We start from the raw sequence: 26,896 nt of genomic DNA on the forward strand, positions 1-26,896 counted from the left end.
CCGTTGTTTCGTTTGGCCATAAAGCACATTTTGAGCTATATTAGCCACACAAGTGGAACTAAAATGTATAAGAAAAAATTCAAAATCAGGAAATGACATTATTCATGGAAAACTGGTTGGAAAGCATATTATTCATGGAAAGCATGGAACATTGGTTGCTTGACTATTTATTTATTTATTTAATTACTTGATTACATACTGTCTGGTATGCTAAGTGTTTTTCTCTCTCTGTGTTATTATTGCATAAACACTGTAGTATTTTGTTTTAATTATTAATTTGATTTCATTTGGTTTAAGCACAGTGGCCATAGAAGCGTCTGTTTATAATAGAAAGTATCTGAGAGACTCATAATTTTTGTTCCTAAATGGCAATTAAGTAAATTAATACATTTAAATAAGTTTTTTTTTTTTTTTTGCCTACTGATATTTTAGCTCGATATTTTGAAGATTTGCTTTAAAGACTTTTATGTAATGCGTCTCAGTCTTTCAGAGACTTTTATTGTAAAACCTCATGCATGTAGGTTTTTATTTCTCAACGTTTTCTTGAATATTTTTGCACATTGTTTTCTGAGGCTGTTTATCTTTAAAGGCGTTTTTAAGAGAAGGGGTTTTGTAAAACAACTCGACAGGAGAATTATAAATAAAGTTTTGTTCCTCCGGTGCGATGCATTGTGGGTAGGTCAGGAAGAGCCAGTGGAGGACGCCATGTGCTTCTGCTAGAGGAGGTCCGACAGTCCGTCTCGCGCTGAGAGAGTTGTGTTTTGTGAACTGGCCTGTCGTTTTGTAGCGGTCACTGAACGGTAGTCGTGCTGTCGGGGTCATGATGTACTGCAGCAGATACTGCGTCCGGATCGCGCTGCGCACCGCGGCAAACACACACCGGTAAGAGCCTGACAAAACCCCTCAAGGACAGAGACCAAGAATATATCACACACAATAGAGGTGTTAGCAGTGTCACTGTCAAAGAAACACACACACACACACTCATATGTTATTCAGATCTAAAGTGCACGAATCTGTAAGGAGCTCATATAAGACTCTGGCATGAGATGCATCTTTGTCCTGCAGCAGATCTGAATCTCACAGTATGCATGTAAGTTAGTTCATATACTGTTTTAATGTTTACTTGATATCGACTTGATCATGCATCTAAACGAGAATGACCGCCTATGGGAGCTCACGTGACTTCTGTGGTTTAATAATTGATGTATATTTCCTTCTATATATTTCTAATAGTGGTCAGCCGATATTGAAAAAGAAGCTGTGTGCTGACATGCACACTGAGAAACTGGCATTTGTTCTGTCGTTTGCACCTAAAAACTATTAAGCTCTGATATAATGTTCGTTAGCATTTATTGTCGAGTCAATAATTAAACGTAAGTCCATCTGTGACATTGAACATGTGAACTCCTTTGTACTAAAGGTCAGCTGGGGATAGGCTTACCCCCTCAAGTTAAGAAACCCTTATTAGTATGCTGATGGTATAATCTGCTACAAAAAAAAGTGCAAAATGGATCCATTTTCACAAGAGGTCCCAGACTCTCATAGACCGTAATGCAACTGATAGGTTCAAGCCCCAGAAACGTGGTAAGAACATGGGTAAAACAGTGGTTAAACCGTAATTTAATGAGTTAAACAAGCAGCACTTTACGTGTCCCACCAGAGACCATAATTTAAAAGTCTGCACTGGCCAACTGGCCCTCATCTTAACACAGATCTTCAAAAGATCACTGGAGCTGTGTGAAGTTCCCTGCTGCTTCAAATGGTCCATTATCACTCTGGTCCCCAAAATCACTGGACTTGATGATTACAGACCTGTCGATCTCACGTCTGTACTCTGTAGTCATGAAGTCATTTGAGTGACTGGTCCTGGCCTATCTGATGGACATCACTGGATCCTCTTCAGTTTACCTACAGAGCAAACAGGTCTGTGGATGATTCAGTCAACATGGGACTGCATTACATCCTATAACACCTGGGAATTACGTGAGGATCCTGTTTGAGGACTTCAGTTCGGCCTTCGATACCATCATGCGTGACCCAGCTCTTTGTGCCCAGCTCCATCTGTAAGTGGATCCCCAGCTTTCTGTCAGACAAGCAGCAGCTAGTGAGAATGGGCAAACTTACATCCAGGACTATCACCATCAGCACTGGCGCCCCCCAGGGGTCTGTTCTCTCCCCACTGCTCTTCTCCCTGTATATGAAGGACTGCACTTTAAAGGACCCCTCATCGAAGAAGGAGACGAGTCTGCTTTCAGATAGGACGTTAAAGTGCTGACTCTCTGGTGCAGTCATAACAACCTGGAGCTAAACATGCTCAAAAACAGTGGAGATGATCATGGACTTCAGGTGAAACCCCCCAGCACCCCCCCCCCCAACACTGTGACTGAAGTAGAGTCCTTTAATCATCCTTCCTTCATCAGCTGAGGAAATTCAACCTGCCACAGGAGCTGCTGAAACAGTGTGCCATATAGGTGCCCCTCTCTCCAGCCTCCAAGATCTTAACATCTCCAGAGTGAGAAAGAGGGCTAAGAAAATCACCTTGGACCCCTCACACCCAGCCTGCGCTCTCTTCGAGCTTTTGCCTTCTGGCCGGGACTACAGAGCACTGACCACCAGAACAAGAACACAAGAACAGTTTTTTTCCTGCAGGCTATATTCACCCTGGACAATGAAACTTTTTTTTAGTTATACATCATCCATCACAACTGACATATTTATGCACAGAATCCAAAATTTGTAAACTGCAAATAACACAAATGCGCACACATCACACATAAATTATCTAAACAATAAAAAAATCCTATGTATGTTTCTCTTTTTCTTATATTAGTTTTATATTCTATCCCTATTGTGTTATTCTTATGTATGTCTGCACTATGTCTCTCTGTACTTTCTTCTGCACTGGAAGCTCCTGTCTCCAAGTAAAATTCCTTGTGTGTGTAAACGTACTTTGTAATAAAGCCCTTCTGATTCTGAAGTCATTCTAATAACCTGATTTTCTGCACATTTGCTAACAGAGAATAGATGCACTAAATGATATCTGTTGCTGCTTTATGTGCTCATTATTGTTGTCTGAATGCACTCATTTCACAGACAAAACTTACAGAGGGCAACACTGTGTGCCCTGCGAACACTCAAGACCAGCCCTGTCAGTCCGTCTGATGCCATTGCAGCACCTCCTCTTGATGGGATGCCCAAGCAGTACTCTCCCAAAATCCAACAGCTGGTCAATGACATCGCCAACCTCACGCTCATAGAAGTGTCTGACCTCAATGAATTACTAAAGGTGCAGCACAAAACACCAGCCAAAGAACACCGTTTAACACAAGACACAAAATACAGCAGCAGTCCAGTTCAAAACAATCAAGACGTGATGTTTGTCTCTAAATGAGTACAAAGAAGTTTAATCATTTTAATGCATATACACCAGTGTCACAGTTATGACATACACAATACAAAGTGTTTACTGCATATTTTAACTGGGAATTCTCTTTAATAATGACACAACAAATGCACTTGCATTGAATGTGCACTTGTAGTGCACTTCAAATCTTAAAAGTATATTTTTGAAAGAGAAAAAAACTTGCAGTTCATCTAATATTAATGAAATAAATAGACATTTAAGTGTATAATATTTTGGAAACTTAATGGTCAGATCTCGTTCTTCACTACATATGATGTTGAATTTGAAATTGTGAATATTCACTATATCGCCCAGCTCTGTTAGTGTATGATCATCTTTAAAATACTGATATAAATGTTTTTTTGTCCCTGTCAGAAAACTCTGAACATTCAGGATGTTGGAATGATGCCCATGGGCTCAATGGCAGCGATGGCTGCTGCTCCTGCTGCTGAGGTAAAGCTTTGTTAGTCATACAAGACTAGTAAGCGGCACTATACTTATGATCAATGCACTTTGTTGTTGTTTTTAGCAACTTCGAGTAGGGCTGTGAAAACGGCTGAAAAACAAAATTCAAATTTTGTACTTGAATATCATCAATATTCAAATGATATTCTAGTTTAAAAGGCATAATTTCAGTTAGGAGGGAAAAAAGCTTTTGGCTTCTCTCCTGAGGCCACAAGAGGGCGCATCGAGCAAAATATTACTAATTCACATTTATAAATAACAAGACAAGAAAAAAAAAGTTTAGAAAGCATAAATAATTAAGTTGCGTAATTAGAAACAAAACAGCTTTGTATACGTATGTACAATTTAATACAAAGGAATGAAAGCCAATGGTAGAGTACTTTTTCATATAAAAACATTAGATGCAGTGGTATGAGGAAAGATTTTTTTTGAACTTCCATAAATTTTACATGCAGCTCTTTTGTGTGATATGCGAGTGCAACAGTGATAGATGTCCCTATAAAAAATGCTATAAATAAGCATTTTGTGTGAAGCGCAATATTTTACCGCAATATTTTGACTTGACGACAGAGCATCAAGCGGCTTCAGCTGGATAGGGGAAAAAAACACATTAAAATGCAATGACATCCTCATCGCATCTCATGCGTCACTGACAAACCTAAAATTTGAAAGCAGTGGTGGATTTTTATTTTAAATTTGATGAATATTCGAAATTCACAAACCAGTGCTCCACCTAGTTAATGACAGCTACAGTTTCAAACATTTTTCTGTAGTTTTATAAAATTGTTACCTGTATTTAAATGATGTAATTGTAACAATTAATGCAGTAATTGGTAAACTGGTTTTTACTGACCATTTGTTGAAAGGGGGAGGGGGGGGCTCAATTTTAAGAGTTTGACATACATATATTATTACGTATATTATTGTGCATTTGTAACCGTTGTGTTTTTGTGAAGTTTTTGCTGTAATGTTTAACTGAATTTGCAGGCAGCAGAGGAGGAGGCGGCACCTGCAAAGAAAGAGAAAACCCACTTTACAGTCAAACTGACAGAATTCAAAGCGGCCGACAAAGTGAAACTGATTAAAGAAGTGAAGAATTGCATGGAGGGTCTGAATCTTGTACAGGTAAGATGTTTTTAAGTATTACGTATTAACATGAGGACTTTTTCAATGCCACAGTGGCATGAAGGCTAATTTAAAAATATATTCAGTCTACTATTTAGCACACATCAGTTAGTTGCTGTCTGTCAGTAACCTATACTTGGAATTGGTGCTTTGCATTTAACCCATTCAAGTGCGCGCATGCGCACACACACACACACACACGGAGCAGTGGGCAGCTATAGATCCAGCGCCCGGGTAGCAACTGGGGTTGAGTGCCTTGCTCAAGGCTACTTCAGTCATGGGTATAGAGGAAGAGAGCGCTTTTCATTCACTTCCCCCCACCTACAACACAGAGACTCGAACCGTCAACCTTGGGGTTACAAGTCCAACTCTCTAACCATTAACAACTGTGATTTGCTGATTTGCTCCTGTGAATATGATTTGCTGCTGATTTTCTTTTCTTATGATGTTTTCCCTCTCATTTACAGGCCAAGAAGCTTGTAGAGTCTCTGCCTCAGGAGATCCGGGTGAATGTATTTAAAGATGAAGCTGAAAAACTGAAAGCAGCACTAGAAACAGCAGGAGGCACTGTGGTGCTGGAGTGAATGTCTGCGCTGGCTCTTCACTTGTTACCTGTCAGTCACTGTTCTGTTCTTTTTTACAAAAAAAGAGAAAAGGAATTTGAAGAAAACATAATGCCTTTTTAAAATAACCACTTGGTCTACAGGAGGTGGTCTGGGTGTTGAACTTACAGACTGAACTCTAACAGACAGCAAACACACCACCCACCACCTATCACTGACTCCTCCATCTGTCCTCTAGCCACACATGTGCTGTCCTGGGCAGAGGACAGAGCTGGTCTGTCTCTTTAATACTGGGGCTGTCCTGACAGAGGGATGTGATGCTATATGTTGTGGTTAAATAAACATGTTAGACTGTACTGTGTTTTGTAATGCATCATCATGATTATACAGCAATAATCAATACATCATTAAAGACCGTTTTTCCCAGAAGTGAATCATTTATGATCACTGCATTTTGACTGAACTGGCTGATCTCAGTTAACTTTAAAGATATATTTCTATAAATTTTAATTCCATATTAACTCTGCTGCCTTAATCAGAGAATTAAATCACATTTTTTTCTACCCTTTTGACTGAAATTCACACTGCATTTTGCAACAAAATAATCGCATAGTATCACGATGAAAATGCATTCTGAAGTGTCAACCTCGTAAGGCTAAATGTATTTTGGAAAATTCCACTAAAATGATCATTTTGCTTGGACACGTTAAACATCTAATCAATTTGGGTAATACATTTTGATTTCAATTTTGCAACTTATAAAGTGTTAAAATTTAACTTCATTTTGCAAAATGTTGCAGATATTAATGGGAAAATTTACATATAAATAAAGAAATGCATTGTCATTTTACAATTTGCATTTCAAAATGAATATTGCTACCATATGCTTCCATACAGAGTAAGTCACTGAGACCATAATATTCTTCCACCAAGTCTCTTTGTCTAATTGTTAAATTTAGATATTTACGTTTCTTACTAATAAAAAAAGTGAAAATATAAGTAAGGCCTAACTCCAAGAAATGGCTAAAATACATCTCTTAAATCTACATTTGACCTTCTAACACTAGCACTCTCTATTCTATTTATTATTTATTTAAAAACAGAAACATGGCCCTCTGACACTTGCACTTTCTATTTCTATTCAGCTGACATTTGTTGACAGTCTGCAGATATTGGGCTGTTAGACTTAACCCCTTAACTGTCACTCACATTTTTGAATATTGACTTTGTAGTGCACAATCCAAACTTACATTTTTATAATTCATGAATGAAAATATTTTGTAACATATTGATGTACCAGTTACATGGTTATGCAATGTCTGATTTTAAAATGGGTTTTAAAGGATGAATTTTTTAGATTTTACGTTTTCAGTCGATATATAATTTCTGATGATTTCTAAAATGTGATAGAGAAAAAGGCAACAAAGAAGTCTTTCTTTTTAAACAAAGGTCAAAACTCCAGTTATAATTTAGATTTTTGTCATAAATTAATCTATTATTTTTCCTACATAATTTTTAACAAAAAATATTGGTTAAATTTATATTTGGGAGTCTTAGACCTTTCCAACGATATATAGTTTGTCAAGATTAGATTAGATTTAATTGTAATATAGTGAAGTAAATGTAGGCGTCCCACAGAGGGGACGGGTGACAGTTAACAGGTTTTGCAGAAAATTTCATAATGTATGATGAACAAGAGACTTCAGATTACAACTTCATCCAATCGAATGGTTTTTGAGTCTATTTTAGAAGTCTTGTTTTAATTTGTCACGCATGTTAGCAACTCGTCAGGAGACAAACCAGTTTTACACACGTCACCCAAACAGAGAAGCAGGCAATTGTTTTATTTCATCAGTTAAGGGAAAAAGAAACCGAAGTACTGTTGAGCGGTTGTGATTGTCTCTCTCTCTTCATGCAGTAAAATGGCAGAAGCCAGAATTTCTGAGGATGAGTTCATGTGTACAGTGTGCCTGGATCTCCTGAAGGAACCGGTGACCATCCACTGTGGACCCAGTTACTGTAAGAGCTGTATTACAGACTGCTGGGATCAGGAGCATGATACAAATCTCAGATGTCCTCAGTGCAGACATACCTTCAGCCTAAGACCTGCTTTAGGTAAGAACACCATGCTGGCTGAAGTGGTGGAGAAACTGAGGAAGGCTAAATGTCCTGCTGACTGTTACGCTGGAGCTGGGGATGTGCAGTGTGATGTCTGTCCTGGAAGAAAATACAAAGCTGTCAAGTCCTGTCTGGTGTGTCAGGAATCTTACTGTCAAACTCACTTTGACCGTCATGAGGAGTTTCACTCTCATAAGCCGCACAAAGTGATTGATGCCACTGGACCACTGCAGGATATGATCTGCCACAAACACGATAAACAGCTGGAAATGTACTGTATCACTGACCAACAATGCATCTGTGTGCTGTGTAAAGAGTATGAACATAAAAACCACAAAACTATATCAAGTGCAGCTCAGTGGACAAAAGACCAGGTATGAACTTAATATATTGAATATATTTTGATAAACTGACTACATCACTCCTTTTGTTAAGTACAGGAAATAAGGAATACAGTTACGTTACCATGAAGGGCTAATAGGTGTGGATATTAGTATACAAAGTTAATTAATGTCACATAAATTAAATAAAACACTCATGATATAAGTGTATAGCTAGAAACACGTCTCAATACACAGAAAAATAACTTAGACAGGTAATTGGCTTACCTGTAGCAATGTAGGCTAGCTGCCAGGTTATTATTAGCCTGTAGGGGTGCAGTTAAGCTGGTTTGATGTTGTGCATTTTACCTGTATTCCTTCAGTATTAATTTCTATGTAATCGCACGATAGTAGTGGATTGTGATGTATTGTTCAGAACACATTTTAAACCATAATACCAATATATTAATATTACAACAATATTAATTGCTTTTCAGCAGTGAAAAAAAGTCCTCAGAATGATCCCCATTTGAGCATTTCAAGTTAGGGCAGGGGTGTCAAACTCAGTTTCTGGAGGACAGAAGCCCTGCAGAGTTTAGCTCCAACCCTGTTCCAACACGCATACCATCTAGTTTCAAACAAGCCTGAAGGACCTGATTTGCTATATCATGTGTGTTTAATTAGGGTTGGAGCGAAACTCTGGGCTGCGGCCCTCCAGGAACTGAGTTTAACACCCCTGAGTCTCAAAAGTGCAAAATCCCAAAAAAAGTGTTGAGTGGTGTCTAAATTCATATTGGCCTAGAATGGTTAGAGTGGCAGGTTTGAGTTCAGACTGAGGGACATAACTTTAAAGACTTGATGTCTTATGCTTGATTTAAGATATAAGACATTATTTTTTTGCCAAAATATTAAAATGCAATTATTTTTATTCGTTATAATGGGCATCCCAAAGTTTTGTGAAAAGCTTCTAACAATTAATTTTGGGGAACCACCACTTTAGAAACTCTGTGGGACTGAAATATTACCGAGTCCCAGAAATGACCCATTTAATTGTACTGAATGTGCACTTGTGATGTACTAAAAATGTATTAGAAAACTGTAGTTATTAATGAAATAAAAGACTATTTGAGTGCACTTTAAAGAGTACACTTTCATGACTATAAACTACATTTTTAAAAAGTGTACTTTGAGGTTCTGTCAAACTGAAAATTTTAACTACACATTTTAAGTATATTGGACATTCTTATTTAATAATATTTTGCCATGCTTTAAAGACAAGACACAAGATTCAGTAGACTTTTGACATTTAAGTTAATGGTTTTGTGTTATTAGTCTCATTTATTGGTTTGTCCTTCAGAAACTGCTGAAGGAGACGGCGATGAAGTTCCAGCACAGAATCCAACAGAGACAGAAAGATCTCCAGCAGCTGAGAGAAGCTGCAGCGTCTCGTAAGGTGAGTCTGGAGAAGAAGAGAAGTCACACTGCTCCAGCTCTTTGGCTCACTGTGTGATTGTGCTGTGTGTGTGTCTAACAGCGCTCTGCACACACAACAGTGGAGGACACTGAGAGCATCTTTACTGAGCTCATCCGCTCCATTGAGAGAAGCAGCTCTGAGGTCACGCAGATGATCAGAGATCAGGAAAAGATTGCAGCGAGTCGAGCTGAAGAACTCAATGAGCAGCTGGAGCAAGAGATTGATGCTCTGAAGAGGAGAGACGCTGAGCTGAAGCACAACCACATCTATTCCCTGCTGGTAACACAGATCTAGGAAAACAGGAATAAAGTCATGACAAGTATATAACGCTTTATACAGATAGTTTATTGTTTCAAAGCAGCTTCACTGTAATAATGAGCAAATATGCATACTTCATTAAATATTACACTAATTCAAATTCAGCTGTAAAGCGGTTATTGCAAGTCACTGTTCAGCTCCAGTCAGTTCAGTTTCTGATGAGTTTAACTAAAGAAAATAGTGTTGTTATTCAGCTTGAATCATTTTAATGTTGATTCAGCTCGGTTTAATATCAGTGTTGATGTTGCAAAATGAAACCAATTTCATTCAGCTGTAAAGCACCTCTGCAGAAGGCAGTTGTGCCATTATTTAACTCCATTTATTTAAAGTTTAATTTACATCCAATATTGTTAGTGTAGTTTAGTCATAATGTTACTGAATATGAAGTGACTTTTAGACCTCAGCAATGGAGAAAAAAACTTGGCTCAGTCAGGGACACAGTATTTCTCTTGCTAAATAAATGAACAGCGTGTGATTTCTGATTCAAGGCTGCACAAGAGCAGATTTTTGTGTGACGTGTGGAGGTGATGAGTTTTGATTTGTTTTCTATAGAGTCTCCAGTCTCTCTCGGCAGCTCCTGGATCTACAGACATCCCCGTTGTGCCCTTCAGCTCTCTCCACCCTTTCGATGCCGTGAGAGAATCTGTCCATCAGCTGAGAGACAAACTGGAGGATTTCTGCAAAGACGAGATCAAGAAGATCTGTGACAGAGGTAAAGTCCTGCAGGTTCATCTGCTCTCAGAGTCCATCATCATCTATCATGTACATCATCATATAAGAAATGTCTTGCTATGTATTACACTGTTATAAAAACACTAAATATTGCAATAATTACACTGTTCATGTTTGTTGATTTCCAGTCACATGCACCAATATCGTTCCCAAGACCAGGAACGGCTTTCTACAATGTAAGTTACAAAGTGTGCATGTGTATTTCCCGTAGAAGGTCCAAAAAAAAAAAATATATTGTGAATTGATCTAGTGATATCTTGCACAGGATATCTGATAAAGAGATGTTCTGCTGCATGAATCAAACAGATTAATTATTGTGTTTTCTCTCCATCAGATTGCCATCAGTTCACTCTGGATGCAAACACAGTGAATAAATGCCTCCAGCTCTCTAAGAGGAACAGAGTGATTAAATACACTGACAAAATCCAGTCGTACGCTGACCATCCGGACAGATTTGATTATTGGTACCAGGTGTTGTGTAGAGAGAGCATTTGTGGATGCTCTTACTGGGAGATTGAGTGGAGTGGGCAATATGTGTGTATATCAGTGTCATATAAGAGCATCAGCAGGAAGGAAAATAGTTATGAATGTTTGTTTGGACGTAATGATCAGTCCTGGAGTTTGTTCTGTTTTCCCTCCAGTTACTCGTTCTGGCACAATGACAAAGAGACTGATCTCCTCCCCGTAGCGTCCATCAGCTCTAGAATAGGAGTGTATGTGGATCACAGTGCAGGAACTCTGTCCTTCTACAGCGTCTCTCACACAATGAGCCTCATCCACACGCTCCAGACCACATTCACTCAGTCGCTCTATCCTGGGTTTTATGTCTGGTCGGGCTCATCGGTGAAACTGTGTTGACGAATTCGAATAGATTTTAGAGAGATTCTACCTGTAATGCTTTAAGCTGCATAAGATGTTATAGAGTATTTTATTATCTCTTCATTGCAATTCTTCACTAGAATAACTTGTCGGAATAAATAAATCCTTATATAGACAGTAAGATCAGTGTGTGTGAGAGTCATGGTGAGTGAAGATGTGTATCCGTAATTTCCTCAAGATATATGTGTTGATGGACATAATGGTCATTTTGTTTTTATTATTATTAAAATCGAAAGTACTTTTCAGTTGAACTGCTCACATCAATGGTGCATTAAAAACTGGTTTCCAACAGTTAACCTATGTCTGTGAATGCTTTTGATGGAGCAAAATTTTTTTCTTATATATATATATATATATATATATATATATATATATATATATATATATATATACAAAATGTTTAATTAGCTACAATAATGAAGAGCTTCTTCCTAAAAGGACTTTTTAAGATAGCCAAAAAGACAGATACATGAGAGATGTTGTGTGTTTACAGGAGCTGAAAATGTCTATATCAACAGGGTCTATGCGATCAAATATTCTGTTAAAACCAGTTTCATTGGATTTATACAGTTTTTTTTCCCTTTTTTTGTGTTTGTTTTGTTTAGCAATCTCTCTCTCTCTCTCTCTCTCTCTCTCACTGTCTCTCCCTTCCTTTCAATCTCTGATAAGGCATACATGTGCCTTTTCTTGTATATTGAGTATTTATGTCTTGACTTTCTGTTTGTCTTTTTTGTCTATATGTGTAAAGTTCTCTGGTCCAGTATCTGTTTGTTAGTTTTGTATTCATGTTCAACACCACTACTCCCTCTCAGCTCAACCATAAACAAAGATGTTGGAAAACATGTTATGCGAGATATGACACACATTCACCCAGGACTGATAAAAAACACTCTCACGCCAAATCAACACTCTCTCTTTCTCTTTATCACTTCGTATGTCTCTTCACCTATATATACATGATGATCCATCTTTCTTCCACAATCTCTTCTCCATACTATCAAATTCAAACAATCTCATTATAGCAGGAGATTTCAATACAGTCATCAATCCCACAATTGACCGCTCAAGCACCTCTGGCAACTTAAGAAACTGGCACTCCACTGACATAATAAAGAAATATATGGAGGACTATGGCCTTAGCAACAGTTGGAGAATGAGGAACCCTTTTTTAAGAGAATATTCATATTTTTCCACAGTCCACCAATGTTCATCTAGAATTGACTTATTTATCATCAGCAACTCACTAATAAGCAAGATATCAGATAACACAATTCACCCAGTTGTAATCAGTGATCATGCCCCTATCTCTCTGTCTATAAATACTCAAACATATGCTAAAACTTCAACTATATGGCGCTTCAATAACTCACTATTAGAAGACTCCAACTTTACAACCCTTATAAGGCAAGAGTGGGCATTCTTTTTGGAGCTGAACGACTCTCCAGACTCCTCACCTTCACTGCTATGGGAAACTGGGAAGGCCGTAATCAGAGGAAAAATTAGATCATACTCTTCATATAGGAAAAAACAACAACAAGATTTGGAAAATATATTAGAACAAAAAATGAAATTCCTCACAAATGAAATATCTCGCCATCCCAGTGAACCAAAACAGAAGGAATTAAAGGAACTTAAAACACAAATTGATGACATCATACAGAAAAAAACACAATTTCAAATTCAGCAACTGAAATTTTAACGGTCTTCAATATAGTAATAAAGCAAACAGTAAATATTTAGCAAATCTACAGATAAATGGTTTAAAACTCTTAATTCATTAACAACACAGTTTTATTGGAAAAACAAAAAACCCAGGATATCACTCTCAACACTACAAAATAAAAAATCACATGGGGGGCTTGAGGCACCAAACTTCCATCACTACTTTCTGGCAAATCAATTAAAGTACATAGTTAAATGGATCAATATAAACAAGCATAATTACCCTTGGCTAGAACTGGAACAAAACCAATGCACAAATATCTCAGTTGCAGACCTCCCCTTCCTCTGACAATCAATCAAGAAATCCAAACTCTGCCAACACATTACCATCCATTCAACTCTGACAGCATGGTGGAAAACGAACCAAATCACAAAATCATCACTAGAATTAAACAGGTTCACCCCACTCTGGCACAGCCCAGAATTCATGATACAGAATAAACCTCTTTATTTCCCCACATGGGCACAAAAAGGAATCACACATCTTCACCACTTATTCAAGAACCAACATTTCATGTCATTTAACACACTCACACAAAAATATGGGGTTGGGAGAGAACAATTCCTTAAATATCAACAACTTAGACTTCAAATTAAAGATAAAACCACACTTACCGACAATACATTACAACCTTCCCAGCTTATAGAAGAAAATGTGAAAATTAATAACTTCAAGAAATTAACCTCCCAACTATATACATTGATTTCCAACCAAAACACAACAATAACTCTCCCAACAACCAAGTGGAAATCCACCTGGCCGTGTCTTCCAACCCTGAGTACTGGGAACAAATCTGTAAGAATACATTTTCCATGACAGATAACACAAACCTGCAGCTTATACAAGTTATTCATAGAACTCACATCACCCAAAGTAAAATGTTCAAAATGGGCCTACACAACGCCGATATCTGTTCACAATGCACTTTAGGTAGCACAGACGACTATTTGCACGCCATGTGGCATTGCCAACCAGTTCACTCTTTTTGGATCACAGTCACTGAGACACTGTCCACTATCCTGAGCCACAGAATCCCATCATCACCAACACTTTGTCTCATAAGCGACTTTTCCGAAATCCATATCCCGCAAAAATACAGGAATCCATTGCTCATCTCTCTAGCTGTCGCTAAGAAAGTAGTTCTCCAAAACTGGAGATCAAAAAATTCTTGCCACATCAAACACTGGAAAAATTTAATCTCAGAATACATTTCAATGGAAAAACACAATGCACACAGAAGGAAGCAATCATCAGCCTTTGAAGACACCTGGTCCCCATTTTTGACATTTCTTAATACCACACAAAAATAATTACAAGCCAAATGTACATTACCAGATATACCTCACTACTTTCATTATGTAAGTTTATATATTCTTTCTTTTCACTTTTGCTTTTGCCCTTGTAGCTATCACTTCATACATACACACAGGCATACAGTATCCACACCTATGCACCTATTTTTTTATTATTATATATTATTACAGCGGATTAATGGAATTAGTTAATGCATTTTCATTGTACTGTTTAAGTTATGTAATGTTATGTTAAAAATGCAAAAATGCAAAAAAAAAAAAAGAAAAAAGAAAAAGATTTATACACATTCATTCTGTTGCATTCATTCACTGTTGTCTCTAGCATCCTCTGCTGGTTTCACTCACTGCTTACCAAATTATAAATATTTAGAATGATAAACCAAAGCATGATTTTTCTCTAAAGCTGCAAAGAGCGCTATACAAACAGAAAAGTTTTTTTTTTTTTTTTTTTTGTAAATTAATATGAGTTTAGAAGCAACCACAAGGTGGACTTTCTTGACGCAGCTCCTTTGACAAACCCTACGGAGGTCAAACATTTCTCGATTCTATTTATATGTGTCACGTACACACTTCTCACTGAAAGCAGCGGAAAGCACGCTTGAGGAGATCCCTGGGTGACTTTCTCAGCGCAAAAGCGAAACAATATTTCATTGGTTTGAAAGGCTAAATAACAGGGCTCAGTAATGCTTTGAGTCATTCAAAAGCCTTCAGAAGCTTACATTTTGAACAATTGAGATACAACTAAAACGGAATTTCAAACCGTGCTTTGTGAGTTATGTCAACTGCGTGTCCCCTTAAAGCAGCAATGTTGCCTTGGCACATGATATTTCTTCTGACAGATGCTCGGTCTTGTAAGGTCGCCTGAGTGTCCGAGTTGGCAGCATGACGACGAGCAGCTCACTTCACTTTTTCCTGCTATAGGCCTGTCTATAAAATTTATTACTACTAGCATATCTGCGCGTTTGTAATCCCAGATGTAGTGGATGAAAGAAACGATTTGACAGTGCAGTTCTTCCGGCAGCACCAAATCAATCTAAATCCGCATGCAGTGTATATATCTAGGATTATCACTGGGACTTTTATAACAGAAGCGAAGCGTTTAATGTCGCTTGTGAGTCGCGTTATTCCACTTTATTCCTTCATCGTGTCGTCACGGAATAAACCGAGATTCGATCATGACAGAGACGCGCATTTCGCGCTGGTACTTCGGAGGAATTGCCTCGTGCGCGGCCGCCTGTTGCACTCATCCACTGGACTTAATAAAGGTGCGAGTTAGATCACTAGATCAATCAATCTCGATTTATTAGCCTTTAAAATCTAACCGCTATACAGTAAATGTGTTTTAGTAAAATATATTAATGCACAGACTAGTAAAGTATTGCTAATGTAGCAGAGGTTCAAACATTTTGAGTCCAGCGTCCCCCACAATTTCCAGAACATTTGTATTGTGTGAAATGTATTTTCATTGAAAATACAAATTTTTATATGACTTTTCTAGGTCTAGAAATAACACGTTTAAAATTAGGCTACATCAGTTATTAATGGGTGAATATGTTATGTTTTAATTATTGTTTTGTCATATTGCAAACAATTTTGAGTCATCTTCTTGCCCCCTTATTGAGAACCACTGTAGTAGCAAATAGTAAAATATAGTATAGTATGGTGTAGGCTATACTGCAGATGTAAACATATAAATGGAACAGTAGAGCATCATCATTTTAGTAATTCTGTTTTGGTACAGTAAGGTACAGTATTGAGCTTAGAAAAAGGTTCTTTATTTCATCTATGGTTCCATGCAGAACCTTTAATATTTGTCAAATCTTTTTTAAACTATTAGAATGTTCTTTACATTTAGAAGGCTCTTTGGGGAACCAAAAATGGTTATTCTTTGGCATCACTGCAAATAAAATAAAATAAAGAACATTTTGAAAAAGGAGTGTAGTATTGTATAGTTCCAGTATGCCTTAATGCAGTAGATACGGAAGTGTAGTATAGATAGTACAGTAGTCTAGTATAATCTATACTGGTTTTGGCTTAGCTCTTTCCTCCACCTTCAGGTTCATCTGCAAACCCAGCAGGAGGTGAAGATGAGGATGACTGGCATGGCTATGCAGGTGGTGCGCAGTGATGGAGTGCTAGCGCTCTATAATGGCCTCAGTGCTTCACTCTGCAGGCAGGTTAGTGCCTCTGCAGAGGATTGGGCTTATTTAAGCTTTTTGCTTACTTTAAGGTCTTAAACCAAGGCGACCTAGATGGTAAAGGTCCTTTTGACATTGTGGTACCATGTTCACTCTTCCAGATGACTTACTCAATGACCCGCTTTGCCATTTATGAAACTGTGAGAGACAAGATATCCAGTCAAAACCAGGGGCCTATGCCCTTTTACCAGAAGATCTTGCTGGCTGCTTTTGGAGGTAAAAACATTGACTCCAGAATCCCACGGTTCACAATTTTATTATAAAGGTTTTAATAGCAGAATGTTCTTCAGTTATTTCATTCTATCATTTACATGATTTCTTCCAATTATTTATGATTTACAGAATAAGGATTTATTCTGTAACCACTGTTTTAAAAGGACAGTTCACCCCTAAATTAAAATTCTAAATGTAAAAATAAAACACAGAATTTTTTAGCCCATGTTATCAACATAAAATGAGAAGACAAAATGACTGAGTGGCTCTGTTTTCACACAACAAAACAGAATAAAGGAAAACCTGTTCCTTTAATTTCTTAATCTGTAGGTCTTACTGGTGGGTTTATTGGGACACCAGCGGACATGGTTAATGTCAGGTGAGTGACAACGATTTACACAAGGGAGTCTCATAAAACAGCAGCAGGGTTGTGAGTGTTTTTATGGTAAAGCTGTAGATCTGTTTGGGTAATTTTTATGTAAATAAAAAATTGCTGTGTCATGTCTTGTTTCATGTTTCAGTTCAGTTTCATCCCCCACTCTCAGAAATAAAGGTAATTAAGAAAAATAAAATAAACTTTTGTACTTTTTTAATATGTTACCTTTAAGGTACCAAAATGGACCCTTTAGGTATGTCAGCATTTGTACCTGTTTTTCTGAGAGTGCCTGTGTTTAGTGTTGGTTTCATTATTTTCTTCATATGGTTATTGATTTGTTAATTGATTAGCCCCACCTGTTCCTTGTTTTCTGCCTTATTTAGCCTATATACATTCCTGTTTGATTCAGCTCTTTGCACTGTTCTCGTCAATATAATGTTGGCTTTTCTCCTCAGTTTATCTTGTGCTCCTAAGTTCCAGAGTGGTTATTGTTTTTGTTTGTTAAATTTACTGCTTCACGAAAAGATCTATGTTTCAAATGTCAATAACAGACCCTTAAAATGGATCTAATAGTGGTACAAATCCTCCTCCTCATCCAGTCCCTTGAGGATTTTACATATGAGTTTTAAGACCTGGCTCACCTTGTACATTACCCTGACAAATCCCTCTTTATATTTTTCCAAGACAAGATCTCATCTTTCTGGGGATGATCTCAATGGGCACCTTCTGTGGAGTGCCTCCAGCACAATGGATCCCCCTTCACAGTGGGTGAGGTGGAGGAGAGTCTCACCCTCTTTGAATATGCACCTGCCCTGGATTTCCTATTTGAGCCCTCCCAGCCCCTCATCACAGCATTCACGGGCCTTGAGCCAATGCACATGCCCACTATGGGTCTCAAGCCGGTGCTTTATCTTGCAACAGACCCCCAATCAAAGGAGCTGTCAGTCCTTCTGCAGCTCATGGTCCACTTTGGGACTGGGCTTCACAATGGTTTGTCATCCTTCTGATTCCACCAGGCTTCTTATCTCTCAGTCTCCAACTTGGTCTGGTGCCTTACCATTACTTCAGATCGATCCATCCCCCTGACTCCACCTTGGTCCTCCAAGCTTGTGAGACTGCGCCCTGGTCAACCATTCACTAGCTCCACTTAGTTTTTCACTTCCTCTGGCTCCTCCTCAGTCTTCTAATCCACTGGCTCCTCCATGGTCAGTTGTTCAGCTATCCGCTCCATGGATCTCCATCCCTATGGTACTACCATGGTCATCTCCTCCACCATGGTCTCTTCACCTGCGGCCTCCTCCTTTTGGGGGTCTCCAGCCCCAATTTCGTCTTTTTTTCTCTGCCTTCTCTACAAGGGTTTGCATTGCTCCTCGGTTTATCCCGTGCTCCTGAGCTGCAGAGTGTTTTGATTTTGTTTTTCATTTAATAAATTTGCTTCACAATTAGACCCATGCTTTAACCCTCTCCTTGCCCTACACAAAGGAGATTTTGAGATCCAAGTAATTTTGTGCCTTTTCCTCTACCCTGTGCTTTATAACAGAATGCAGAATGATGTGAAGTTGCCGCCTGAGTTAAGAAGAAAGTGAGTCTCAAAAAATATGAAGTACACACCTAACTAAAACAAAATAATCTGTCATGACATAATATGGTGTTTTGCAGCTATGCACATGCTCTTGATGGATTGTTGCGTGTCTGGAAAGAAGGTGAGAATAAAAAAATCTGTTTATGAAAAAATGAGACACATTTTGGCTTAGGACTATAAGAAAACTGCCTGAAAAGATACTGTCAGAAAACAACATAGAATGATGTGCAGCATTGTTTTGTTGCTGTAGAGGTGTGCATGCCAATGTCTGCACTTAAAGTCACTGATTAAAACCATCCCACAGCAATCTGGAAATGTGTAATGACAGAATGTGGGCTTGTGCTACTTACTCATCCATCAGGAAAGAGAGAACAGACAAGGGTTGGGGTTATTTGAATTATTCATAGAGCTCTGTTTGTAAACGCTGCTGCGTTAAGACCCGATATACTTTCTTACAGAGGGAATAAAGAAGCTGTTCTCTGGAGCCTCAATGGCAGCTAGTAGAGGGGCCATGGTCACTGTGGGGCAGGTAAGCAAAAAACTGTTGTTTTTTATAGCCACACTTGAAGACAGTCATAGAATAGGCTGTGAGTGGTCTGTCTGTTTGCCATGACCAGGACAGTCTCAGTTCCTCATAGTCTTCTGTGGTTCTTCTAGCTGTCCTGTTATGACCAGGCCAAGCAGCTGGTTCTGGGAACTGGTTTGATGACTGATAACATTTTCACTCACTTTGTTGCTAGCTTTATTGCGGTGAGTTGCCCTCCTCCTCAGGAATGCATTATAAACTAACCTTCTTTAAATGTTACATTTTTATTTTATTTTTCTATAAAGTCCACTTATAATGTTGGTCCAGTAGTAATGTGGTAGTTTGATCATTTTAATTTGCATGAACATTTACAGCTTCTCTCTCACTAAACAAGCTGTTTTTTGCTACTATGACTTTTTAAAATCACTCCTTTTTTGGCATGTCTTTGAACAACAACAAAAAAAGTTTTGTTGATGATTCCACTTTTAGTAGTTCAGCTCTCTTAGTAACATGTTCATGTTTTCTTCACAGGGGGGTTGTGCTACTGTTCTCTGTCAGCCTATGGATGTGGTGAAAACCAGACTGATGAATTCAAAGGGAGAATACAGGGTACATTTGCATTGCATCATCACTGATTTAATAAAAAAATGACAGAGACATTTATCAAGTTACAAAATATTAATATAATTTAGAAATTACTTTTCTGTTGAAATTTGTTCACCAAAGTATGCTGAAAAATTCATGTTTTTAAAAATATATTATTCAGAACAACTGTTGTCATTAAAAACAGTAAGAAATGTTTCTTGAGAATCAAATCAGTATATTAGAATGATTTCTGAAAAATCATGTGTCGATGAAGACTGGAGTAATGTCAGCTTTTTTATTAAAAATCATTTTAAATTGTAATAATATTTTACAGTATAATTGTTTTTACAGTATAATTACTGCATTTTTGATCAAATAAATGCAGAGTTGGTGAGCAGAAGAGACTTCTTTCATAAACATTAATAAAAATCTCAATCTTAGAAAAAAAAAAAGAGAGAGAAAAAAAACATCAAATATTTGAAGGGTGGTGTATATTCATGTGACACTATAATTTCTGTGGTAGGGGGTGATTCATTGTCTGTCTGATACTGGAAAACTCGGACCTAAAGCTTTCTACAAGGTGAAAACCATTTTTTAAGCCAATAAATAGAGTGTGAGTGTGTGGTAAACTGGTAGTAAATATGTGTTTGTCTCTGCAGGGCCTTGTCCCAGCTGGAATCCGTCTGATTCCTCACACTGTACTTACTTTCATCTTTCTGGAGCAGCTTCGATTGTACTTTGGCATCAGAGTCGTCACCTCTGCATGAACTCTGACACAGAAGTTCCTGGTGTTAACAGCAGTTTCAGGTGATCCCTTCACAAGCAGACAGTAATACAATCCGATGTAAATGGGGTCCAAAACATTCTGTGACCGAATCACTGAAACCAAATAAGGTGGACAGAAACACAATTAAAACCACGAAGGACCACCTTCTCACCTGTCAGTCATTCTTTGTGCTAAAGCAATGGTCTCAAACAACGTATCCAATTATTTATGCCTTTAAAAGAAAATAACCAAATCAAAATATTTGAAAAGTCCTGTAATTACATGCTTAAGACTCAATGGAAATGCAGTGACAGTTTTGAAGTTCAGTTCATAAATGAATATGCCTCAAAATGTCAAATGTGTGGCGAGATTAAAATGTGGAGCTTATTTGGAAGCAACAATGATCTGAACCTTTTCTTGTGGGTGACCACTTGTGACTAAATTAACCAAGATGAATGTTAATACCAGGTGTAAAGTGCTCCAAAATTCACCTGAATGCTACAGTGTAGAACAATGAACTGTACAGTGTAGAACTAGTTTCAGGGAAGCGCTGGCCAAGGAACCTGACTGAGAAGAGGTCCTTTCTTTAGCTGTATCTTTTTTACTATTAATCATTTTGCAGTGCCGTTATTATTAACATTCAAGTTACCGCCATGTGATCATGTTTGACATATATACTCAGTTTGTCATTTATGTTCTGTTGATTGTGTGACATAGACCATGGCATGTTTTCCTGTGATAAAAAAAGCGTCTTTTTTCATTTACCTGAAATGATCTCAAACTGGAATTGACCGAAAACATAATTTCACAGTCACAATATTTAAATGTGTGACCTTCTTTGTGTTCTATTGATTGCGTGTTTATTTAATGAGAACCCATCTTAAACCATAAAAACTTACTGGTGTCATTACTTTACACTGAATAATGTAATACATATAATGTCCTACAGGTGGCAGTGCTGCATCGTCACTGACTCAGTGGTGAGCGCGCAAACTCACGCTTTCATGCTTTAGGATACTGTCAGCATGTAAAGTATCCATATCACATAATAACAGTAATCAGCATTTTTATCTGAATCAATTCTTACTTTTGATATAAGCCTAAGTATATGTTCTTGTGAAAATGTCTGGAAGAGGGTGATTTGACTGTTCAAGGAGTCAAACTGTAGACCTAGGCTACCATGAAAAAAAAAATTTAATTTGGATGCAAGGAAATAATTTGCGGTCTTTGATAAATATTGCATATAAAATCAATATTTCCTCTCTTTTTATCCACCAAACCACCATCAAAATCCAATCCAGACTTTCATCATGGTGTTGATCTCCATTGTGTCAGGACATGGTTAGCATTCAGGATCTAGATTAGCATTTTGGCACTTTTGGTTTCATCATCCTAAAGCCAATGGTTTTTATGAATGGGTTTTTAGTAGGGGTGTAACGATACGCGTATTCGTATTGAACCGTTCGGTACGACGCTTTCGGTTCGGTACGCGGTACGCATTATGTATACCGAACGGTTCGTTGGAGTAATTAATTATATTTGAAAAAAAAAAAAAAGAGAGAGAGAGAAATATAATGATATGCGTTCAACAAGGTAGCCCAATAACCCAAACAACGTAACAGGCAACGCCCCTGACACCCCCGAAGAAGAAAAAAACACCATCTTATATGTTTATGTTAGGCTACTCAGCAGGCGCTCGCTCACTCAGTACGTGCTGAAGGCTCGTTGCAAAATAGCCAATGCGTTTAACAGACTAGAAATGAGAAGATCCTCCAATAACCAACAGGTCTGGTGTTTGGGTGCACTTTGGATTCCCTTTAAGCTATAATGGTGATGGCAAGAGAGTGGTGGATAAAAAAACAACGGTATGTCGCATCTGCAACATGACAGGGTACACCAGCGGGATTACAAAAAAAAAAAAAAAAAAAACACCAGCGGGAATATCTGGGATATATGCGTCAGTACTATCTGGGAAAAGACGAAAAAAAGGAGAAACATGCACGCAGCAAACTATCCCTGCAGCATTTAGAAACTATAGCTTACAGGGAATCCAACCCAAACACCAGACCTGTTGGTTATTTTAGGATCTTATATTTCTGGTCTGTTAAAGGCATTCGACATTTTGCAACGAGCCTTCAGCGCGTGCTGAGTGAGCGAGCGCCTTAGGGGCCGTTCACATATCGTGCCTAAAAACGCATGGAAAACGCTAAGCGCGTCTTTCTCCTCCTTTCCAAAGCGCTTGGGCAGAAGCGCTCATGAGGCGTCTGTCTTTGCTAAGCAACAATGACGTGCTCTCTCCATGAGACGCGGAAATTTCAGCGAAGGATAAATGGATTTGCAGCTCTAAAAATCGCTTGCAGTAGCTCTGCTACTAAATTTATTTCAAAATTGCAATCCATATACAACTATGATCAGCTGATCCTTCATCTTGGCTGAGCTCTCAACGTTGTTACGGGAAAGGATGAAGCTGATTGGTTAGTTCTTGTCACATGACCCGCGGTGCGCTTGCGGCATTCTGAAAAGTTGAGATGTTTTTACATTTTGCTGTATCTAAAACGTATCGAACCGAACCGAACCGAACCGTGACATCAGTGTATCGTATCGAACCGAACCGTGAATTTTGTGAACCAAATGAAACTCTAAACCCTCACGGTCTTCCTCTGAGTCTGCACTTTCATGATGTAATGCCACTTTGACTGTTGGGTAGAAGTCTGCTGTGGAGCTCGCCCCGGTGCAGGCCCGGCAGAAGTGTGGATCGAGGGCACATAGCAGCCACAAAAGGGATCCTCGTGAGCACACTTTTGAAAGCTAAAATGAATGGGACACACTACGTTCTCGTGAACTTAACGGACACACGTACACGTTATATTTGTTGTATTTTGCTTCCTACTGTAAGTTACTGCTAAACCAAACCTCCCCGCAAGAGTGCAGTAAGATATAAAAGGGCTGCGGTCAGATTGTTTAGCCAGTGGACCCTTTTCACATTTCCTGGTTTCTCACATACATTGTTTAAAAACATGGACGTAGTGTCCGTGACGTCACCCGTAGTTTTCTGAAGAGGGTTTTTGAAGCTCAAAGAGGGCGGAGCCGTCCGTCGCCATCTTGGTCTCCCATAGACGCTGCATAAAAAAAAGTGAAAGTGACTTTTTTTTTTTTTTTTACACATCATCATAGTCTTGTGAAAATGGTCCATCAGAAGACTTTTGAAGCGCTTTTTTACCAACCAGTAATTTGGCACGTTCACAGCAAGAAGTCCATATTTGGGTAACCGGAAGCTGACAGTGTATATTAACTTTTACAAGTTTTGGCAGAGAATGTTGACAATTTCTCATCTGCCAACAACTGCTTATACAGCCAAGCGTCTTAAAGAATACAAAGACAAGCGTAAGGAAAGACACCAGATGGTGATTGAACCAAAAAAGGGCGAGAATGAACATCGGTAAAGGATTCATCGCTGGAACAAGCACTTGCATTTGCGCCACTTCTGACTGAAGGGTAAATATTCACTTTAGGTTCTCTAGGTTCACTTTATTTACACAATCACATAAATTCCAACATTTTTTTTGTTGTTCAAATCTTGACAGTTTGAGAGTTTTTAAAGAATCTTTTTTACAATAATGGAATATATAGCCTTATCTTTTATTAGTGTTTTATGTTCACTATCTCCTTTTGTTTCTGTATTATTATTATTATTATTATTTATTCATATTTAATCACGCTAATAATGATTATTTTAATATCTAGTTCTAATAATTCCATTAGTATATATTTGATAATCATAATACATATTTTTACTTAATGTAATGTGATTAACCACTTAATTAACCAATAATTAGAGAACTGTGAATATGTTCTTAAATTATTGAAGTATCAAAATAAAATCTCAGGGGACAGAAGCATACTCATGAAAGAAATCTTTTGAGTCTTAGCATTTTAATTAATCAGTTGAACATGTTACAGATCACTTACAAATGTTGAATGATTAATTCCTGAATTATGATTATAGCATTTTCGAGTTAAACTCAGCCAAAAATATTTTTCCTAGCCTGGCCTTGACTTTATCCTTTTTCTTTTTAATTGCACTGAAAATTGTTTGACCCTCTAGCACTCACTATTTTAATTATATTCTTTAAAAACAAAAAAAATCTTGCCACTTTTATATTTGCATTTTTATTTACTAACAGCTTGTTTTCTTAAAAAAAAAGTAACACTGGCTTCTCTAATCTTTTTGTATCCAATCTATTTGCTTTCTTTTAATTTATTTTACAATTAACAAAAGCAAAAAAAGGCCTCTAACACTAGCTTTCTCTATTCTTTTTCTATTCTGTCTGTTTTCTGTTTTATTCATTATATAATAATTATAATAATAATAACAACTTGCTACAGTACATGTACTGCATTAAGCTAAGTGAGACTTGTTATAGTACACATTATTGCTCTTTTGTTGATTTTGATTGCCTCCGTGGTCCTCATTTGTAAGTCGCTTTGGATAAAAGCGTCTTTTGGTCTGTCATCTGCTCCCCTCACGGCTGAGGATTTCAGGTTTTATCCTTAACAGAAAGATAGCACAGCCTGGCCCACACACACACACAACACAAACAAACATCCAGCTAGAACGGATCATTTTCTTTATAATTATGAAGAAACATAATTAACTCCCATATTTAGAAATCTCCGTTTCTCTCAAGACTACCTTCAGGAAACAGCATTTATCTTATCAGCCTATTTCTGTCTGGCTGGAGCTTTAAGCAGAAATTCTTGCAAACTACAAAAACAGTCCTTGTCACAGTCATTACATACTACATAACAGATCTGGTCACCAGCATATGATGGGTTCTGGATGCTGGATTCTTAACAAGCAAAATGTTCTGCCATCCATCTAAACTAGAAACATATTTCTGGTCTAGCAGGGTCAGTAGACTTAATCTAAGTATCAACTTTGGATTTTTCCTCCTAAAATTCCCTTGGACAAATAAAAATGAGATAATAGTTGACATGTAGTAGGTGTGTAGAGCTATAAAGAGAATATGACATCTCAGCTCTCAGTGTCTCTGGCTTCTGTGTCTGACTGTGTTCCAGGGGAACTCTGGCATCACTTCACAGCTCTGCTGAAAGACGACTCTACAGCAGACATGGAAAACTCTTTGAGTCAGAGGAGCAAATAGAGGCCTGGATGTTGCTCTGCACGCATTTCTGCTTTGTCCCTGTCTCTGACCCATTTCAGCTGGCCAAATGACCCTTACACCCATCTGGTAAAGCTGCCAGAGGAAACATGAAAAGCCTGTTGGTGATAAGCACTTCTGTGAGTTATCTTTGATTGGCCAATTTAATCTGAGGGACAGTGTGCTGTGGGGTCCAAAAGTCAGAGACCACTTTGGAAAAAACAATGCTCTATTTGTTAAACCTAGAAATAACTAGAACATTTTAGGAGAGTGGGAAATGTTGTGCTACTGACCACTTATTTGTATAGACATGGCATTTTATCATTTTAACAGATGTTATGCTTCCAATATAATTAAATATAAATCCATCCAGCATTATTACAAACACAGCAATCTCTCACTCTCTCTATCTCTCTCTCTCACACACACACACACACACACACACACAGTCTGCAGTTTTCAAGTGATAAAATATAACTTAAATTTGGTCCGTTTTGATGCATTTCCATCTTCTTAGAAGTCCAAACAAAGCATTTCTTGCATAAAAAAAAAAAAAAATGCTTACCATCCTTTGAAAAATAGATGGAAACTTTATGGATGATCAAGCAGCAAAACTCTGCACATCAGCTGAATTCCGTGACTTGTACGCCTCCAAAGATGTATGGCTTTGAATGCTGCTACCTCAGTCTTTGTAGGACTAATCCTCAAGTGTCAATGGAAATCAGTTAGGACAGAAATAGTGGTGCTATCAGCATGCGCTCAAGCTTGCATGAAGTCCAAGTGGCAGACACCCAGAACACGCTAGCATTGTTGTGGTCAGGTTTGCGTGAAAAAGCACCGCTTGCGTTTTGTGGAAATGTAAGAGCCTTGTTTTGTCTCCCCTTTGGCCGATGTATTTTTAAAATCGAGGAGTAAACATCGACTGAGGTGACTAAATCACTTTGGCCGTGTAGAGCTGGAACAAGATGTGTTTTTATAATAGTTCCAAGTTATATAAGAGGAATAAAAGAAGACTGGCCAGAAGCAGTTACTGTCTACTCAAATAATTCTCT

General features: G+C 38.0%; 3 protein-coding genes and 1 long non-coding RNA gene across 4 annotated transcripts; 3 read left to right on the forward strand and 1 right to left on the reverse strand.

The window, feature by feature from the left end:
- Nucleotides 1-643: 643 nt before the first annotated feature.
- LOC127952856 (39S ribosomal protein L12, mitochondrial) lies at nucleotides 644-5,988 on the forward strand. The gene is made up of 5 exons (XM_052551709.1): nucleotides 644-882; nucleotides 3,097-3,289; nucleotides 3,782-3,859; nucleotides 4,859-4,996; nucleotides 5,464-5,988. The coding sequence occupies exons 1-5, from the start codon at nucleotides 821-823 to the stop codon at nucleotides 5,578-5,580; spliced, it is 588 nt and encodes a 195-aa protein (XP_052407669.1). The 5' UTR covers nucleotides 644-820; the 3' UTR covers nucleotides 5,581-5,988.
- Nucleotides 5,989-7,065: 1,077 nt separating this feature from the next.
- On the forward strand, nucleotides 7,066-11,403 carry LOC127952876 (E3 ubiquitin/ISG15 ligase TRIM25-like). Its single transcript, XM_052551732.1, has 6 exons — nucleotides 7,066-8,051; nucleotides 9,355-9,450; nucleotides 9,532-9,750; nucleotides 10,342-10,501; nucleotides 10,650-10,697; nucleotides 10,856-11,403. Exons 1-6 carry the CDS (start codon nucleotides 7,482-7,484, stop codon nucleotides 11,377-11,379), a joined length of 1,617 nt encoding a protein of 538 aa, XP_052407692.1. The 5' UTR covers nucleotides 7,066-7,481; the 3' UTR covers nucleotides 11,380-11,403.
- Nucleotides 9,200-26,646, reverse strand: LOC127952879 (uncharacterized). The gene is made up of 3 exons (XR_008153065.1): nucleotides 26,410-26,646; nucleotides 20,623-20,795; nucleotides 9,200-10,466 (listed from the first exon to the last, which is right to left on the reverse strand). It is a non-coding gene; the product is annotated as an uncharacterized LOC127952879 (long non-coding RNA).
- Nucleotides 15,325-20,847, forward strand: slc25a10a (solute carrier family 25 member 10a). Its single transcript, XM_052551724.1, has 11 exons — nucleotides 15,325-15,701; nucleotides 16,494-16,613; nucleotides 16,736-16,850; nucleotides 17,178-17,226; nucleotides 18,764-18,805; nucleotides 18,883-18,926; nucleotides 19,264-19,334; nucleotides 19,463-19,555; nucleotides 19,863-19,940; nucleotides 20,440-20,496; nucleotides 20,576-20,847. Exons 1-11 carry the CDS (start codon nucleotides 15,612-15,614, stop codon nucleotides 20,681-20,683), a joined length of 867 nt encoding a protein of 288 aa, XP_052407684.1. The 5' UTR covers nucleotides 15,325-15,611; the 3' UTR covers nucleotides 20,684-20,847.
- Nucleotides 26,647-26,896: the final 250 nt, after the last annotated feature.

This window comes from Carassius gibelio, chromosome B3, assembly GCF_023724105.1.
Source record: "Carassius gibelio isolate Cgi1373 ecotype wild population from Czech Republic chromosome B3, carGib1.2-hapl.c, whole genome shotgun sequence".
Taxonomy (NCBI): Eukaryota; Metazoa; Chordata; class Actinopteri; order Cypriniformes; family Cyprinidae; genus Carassius; species Carassius gibelio.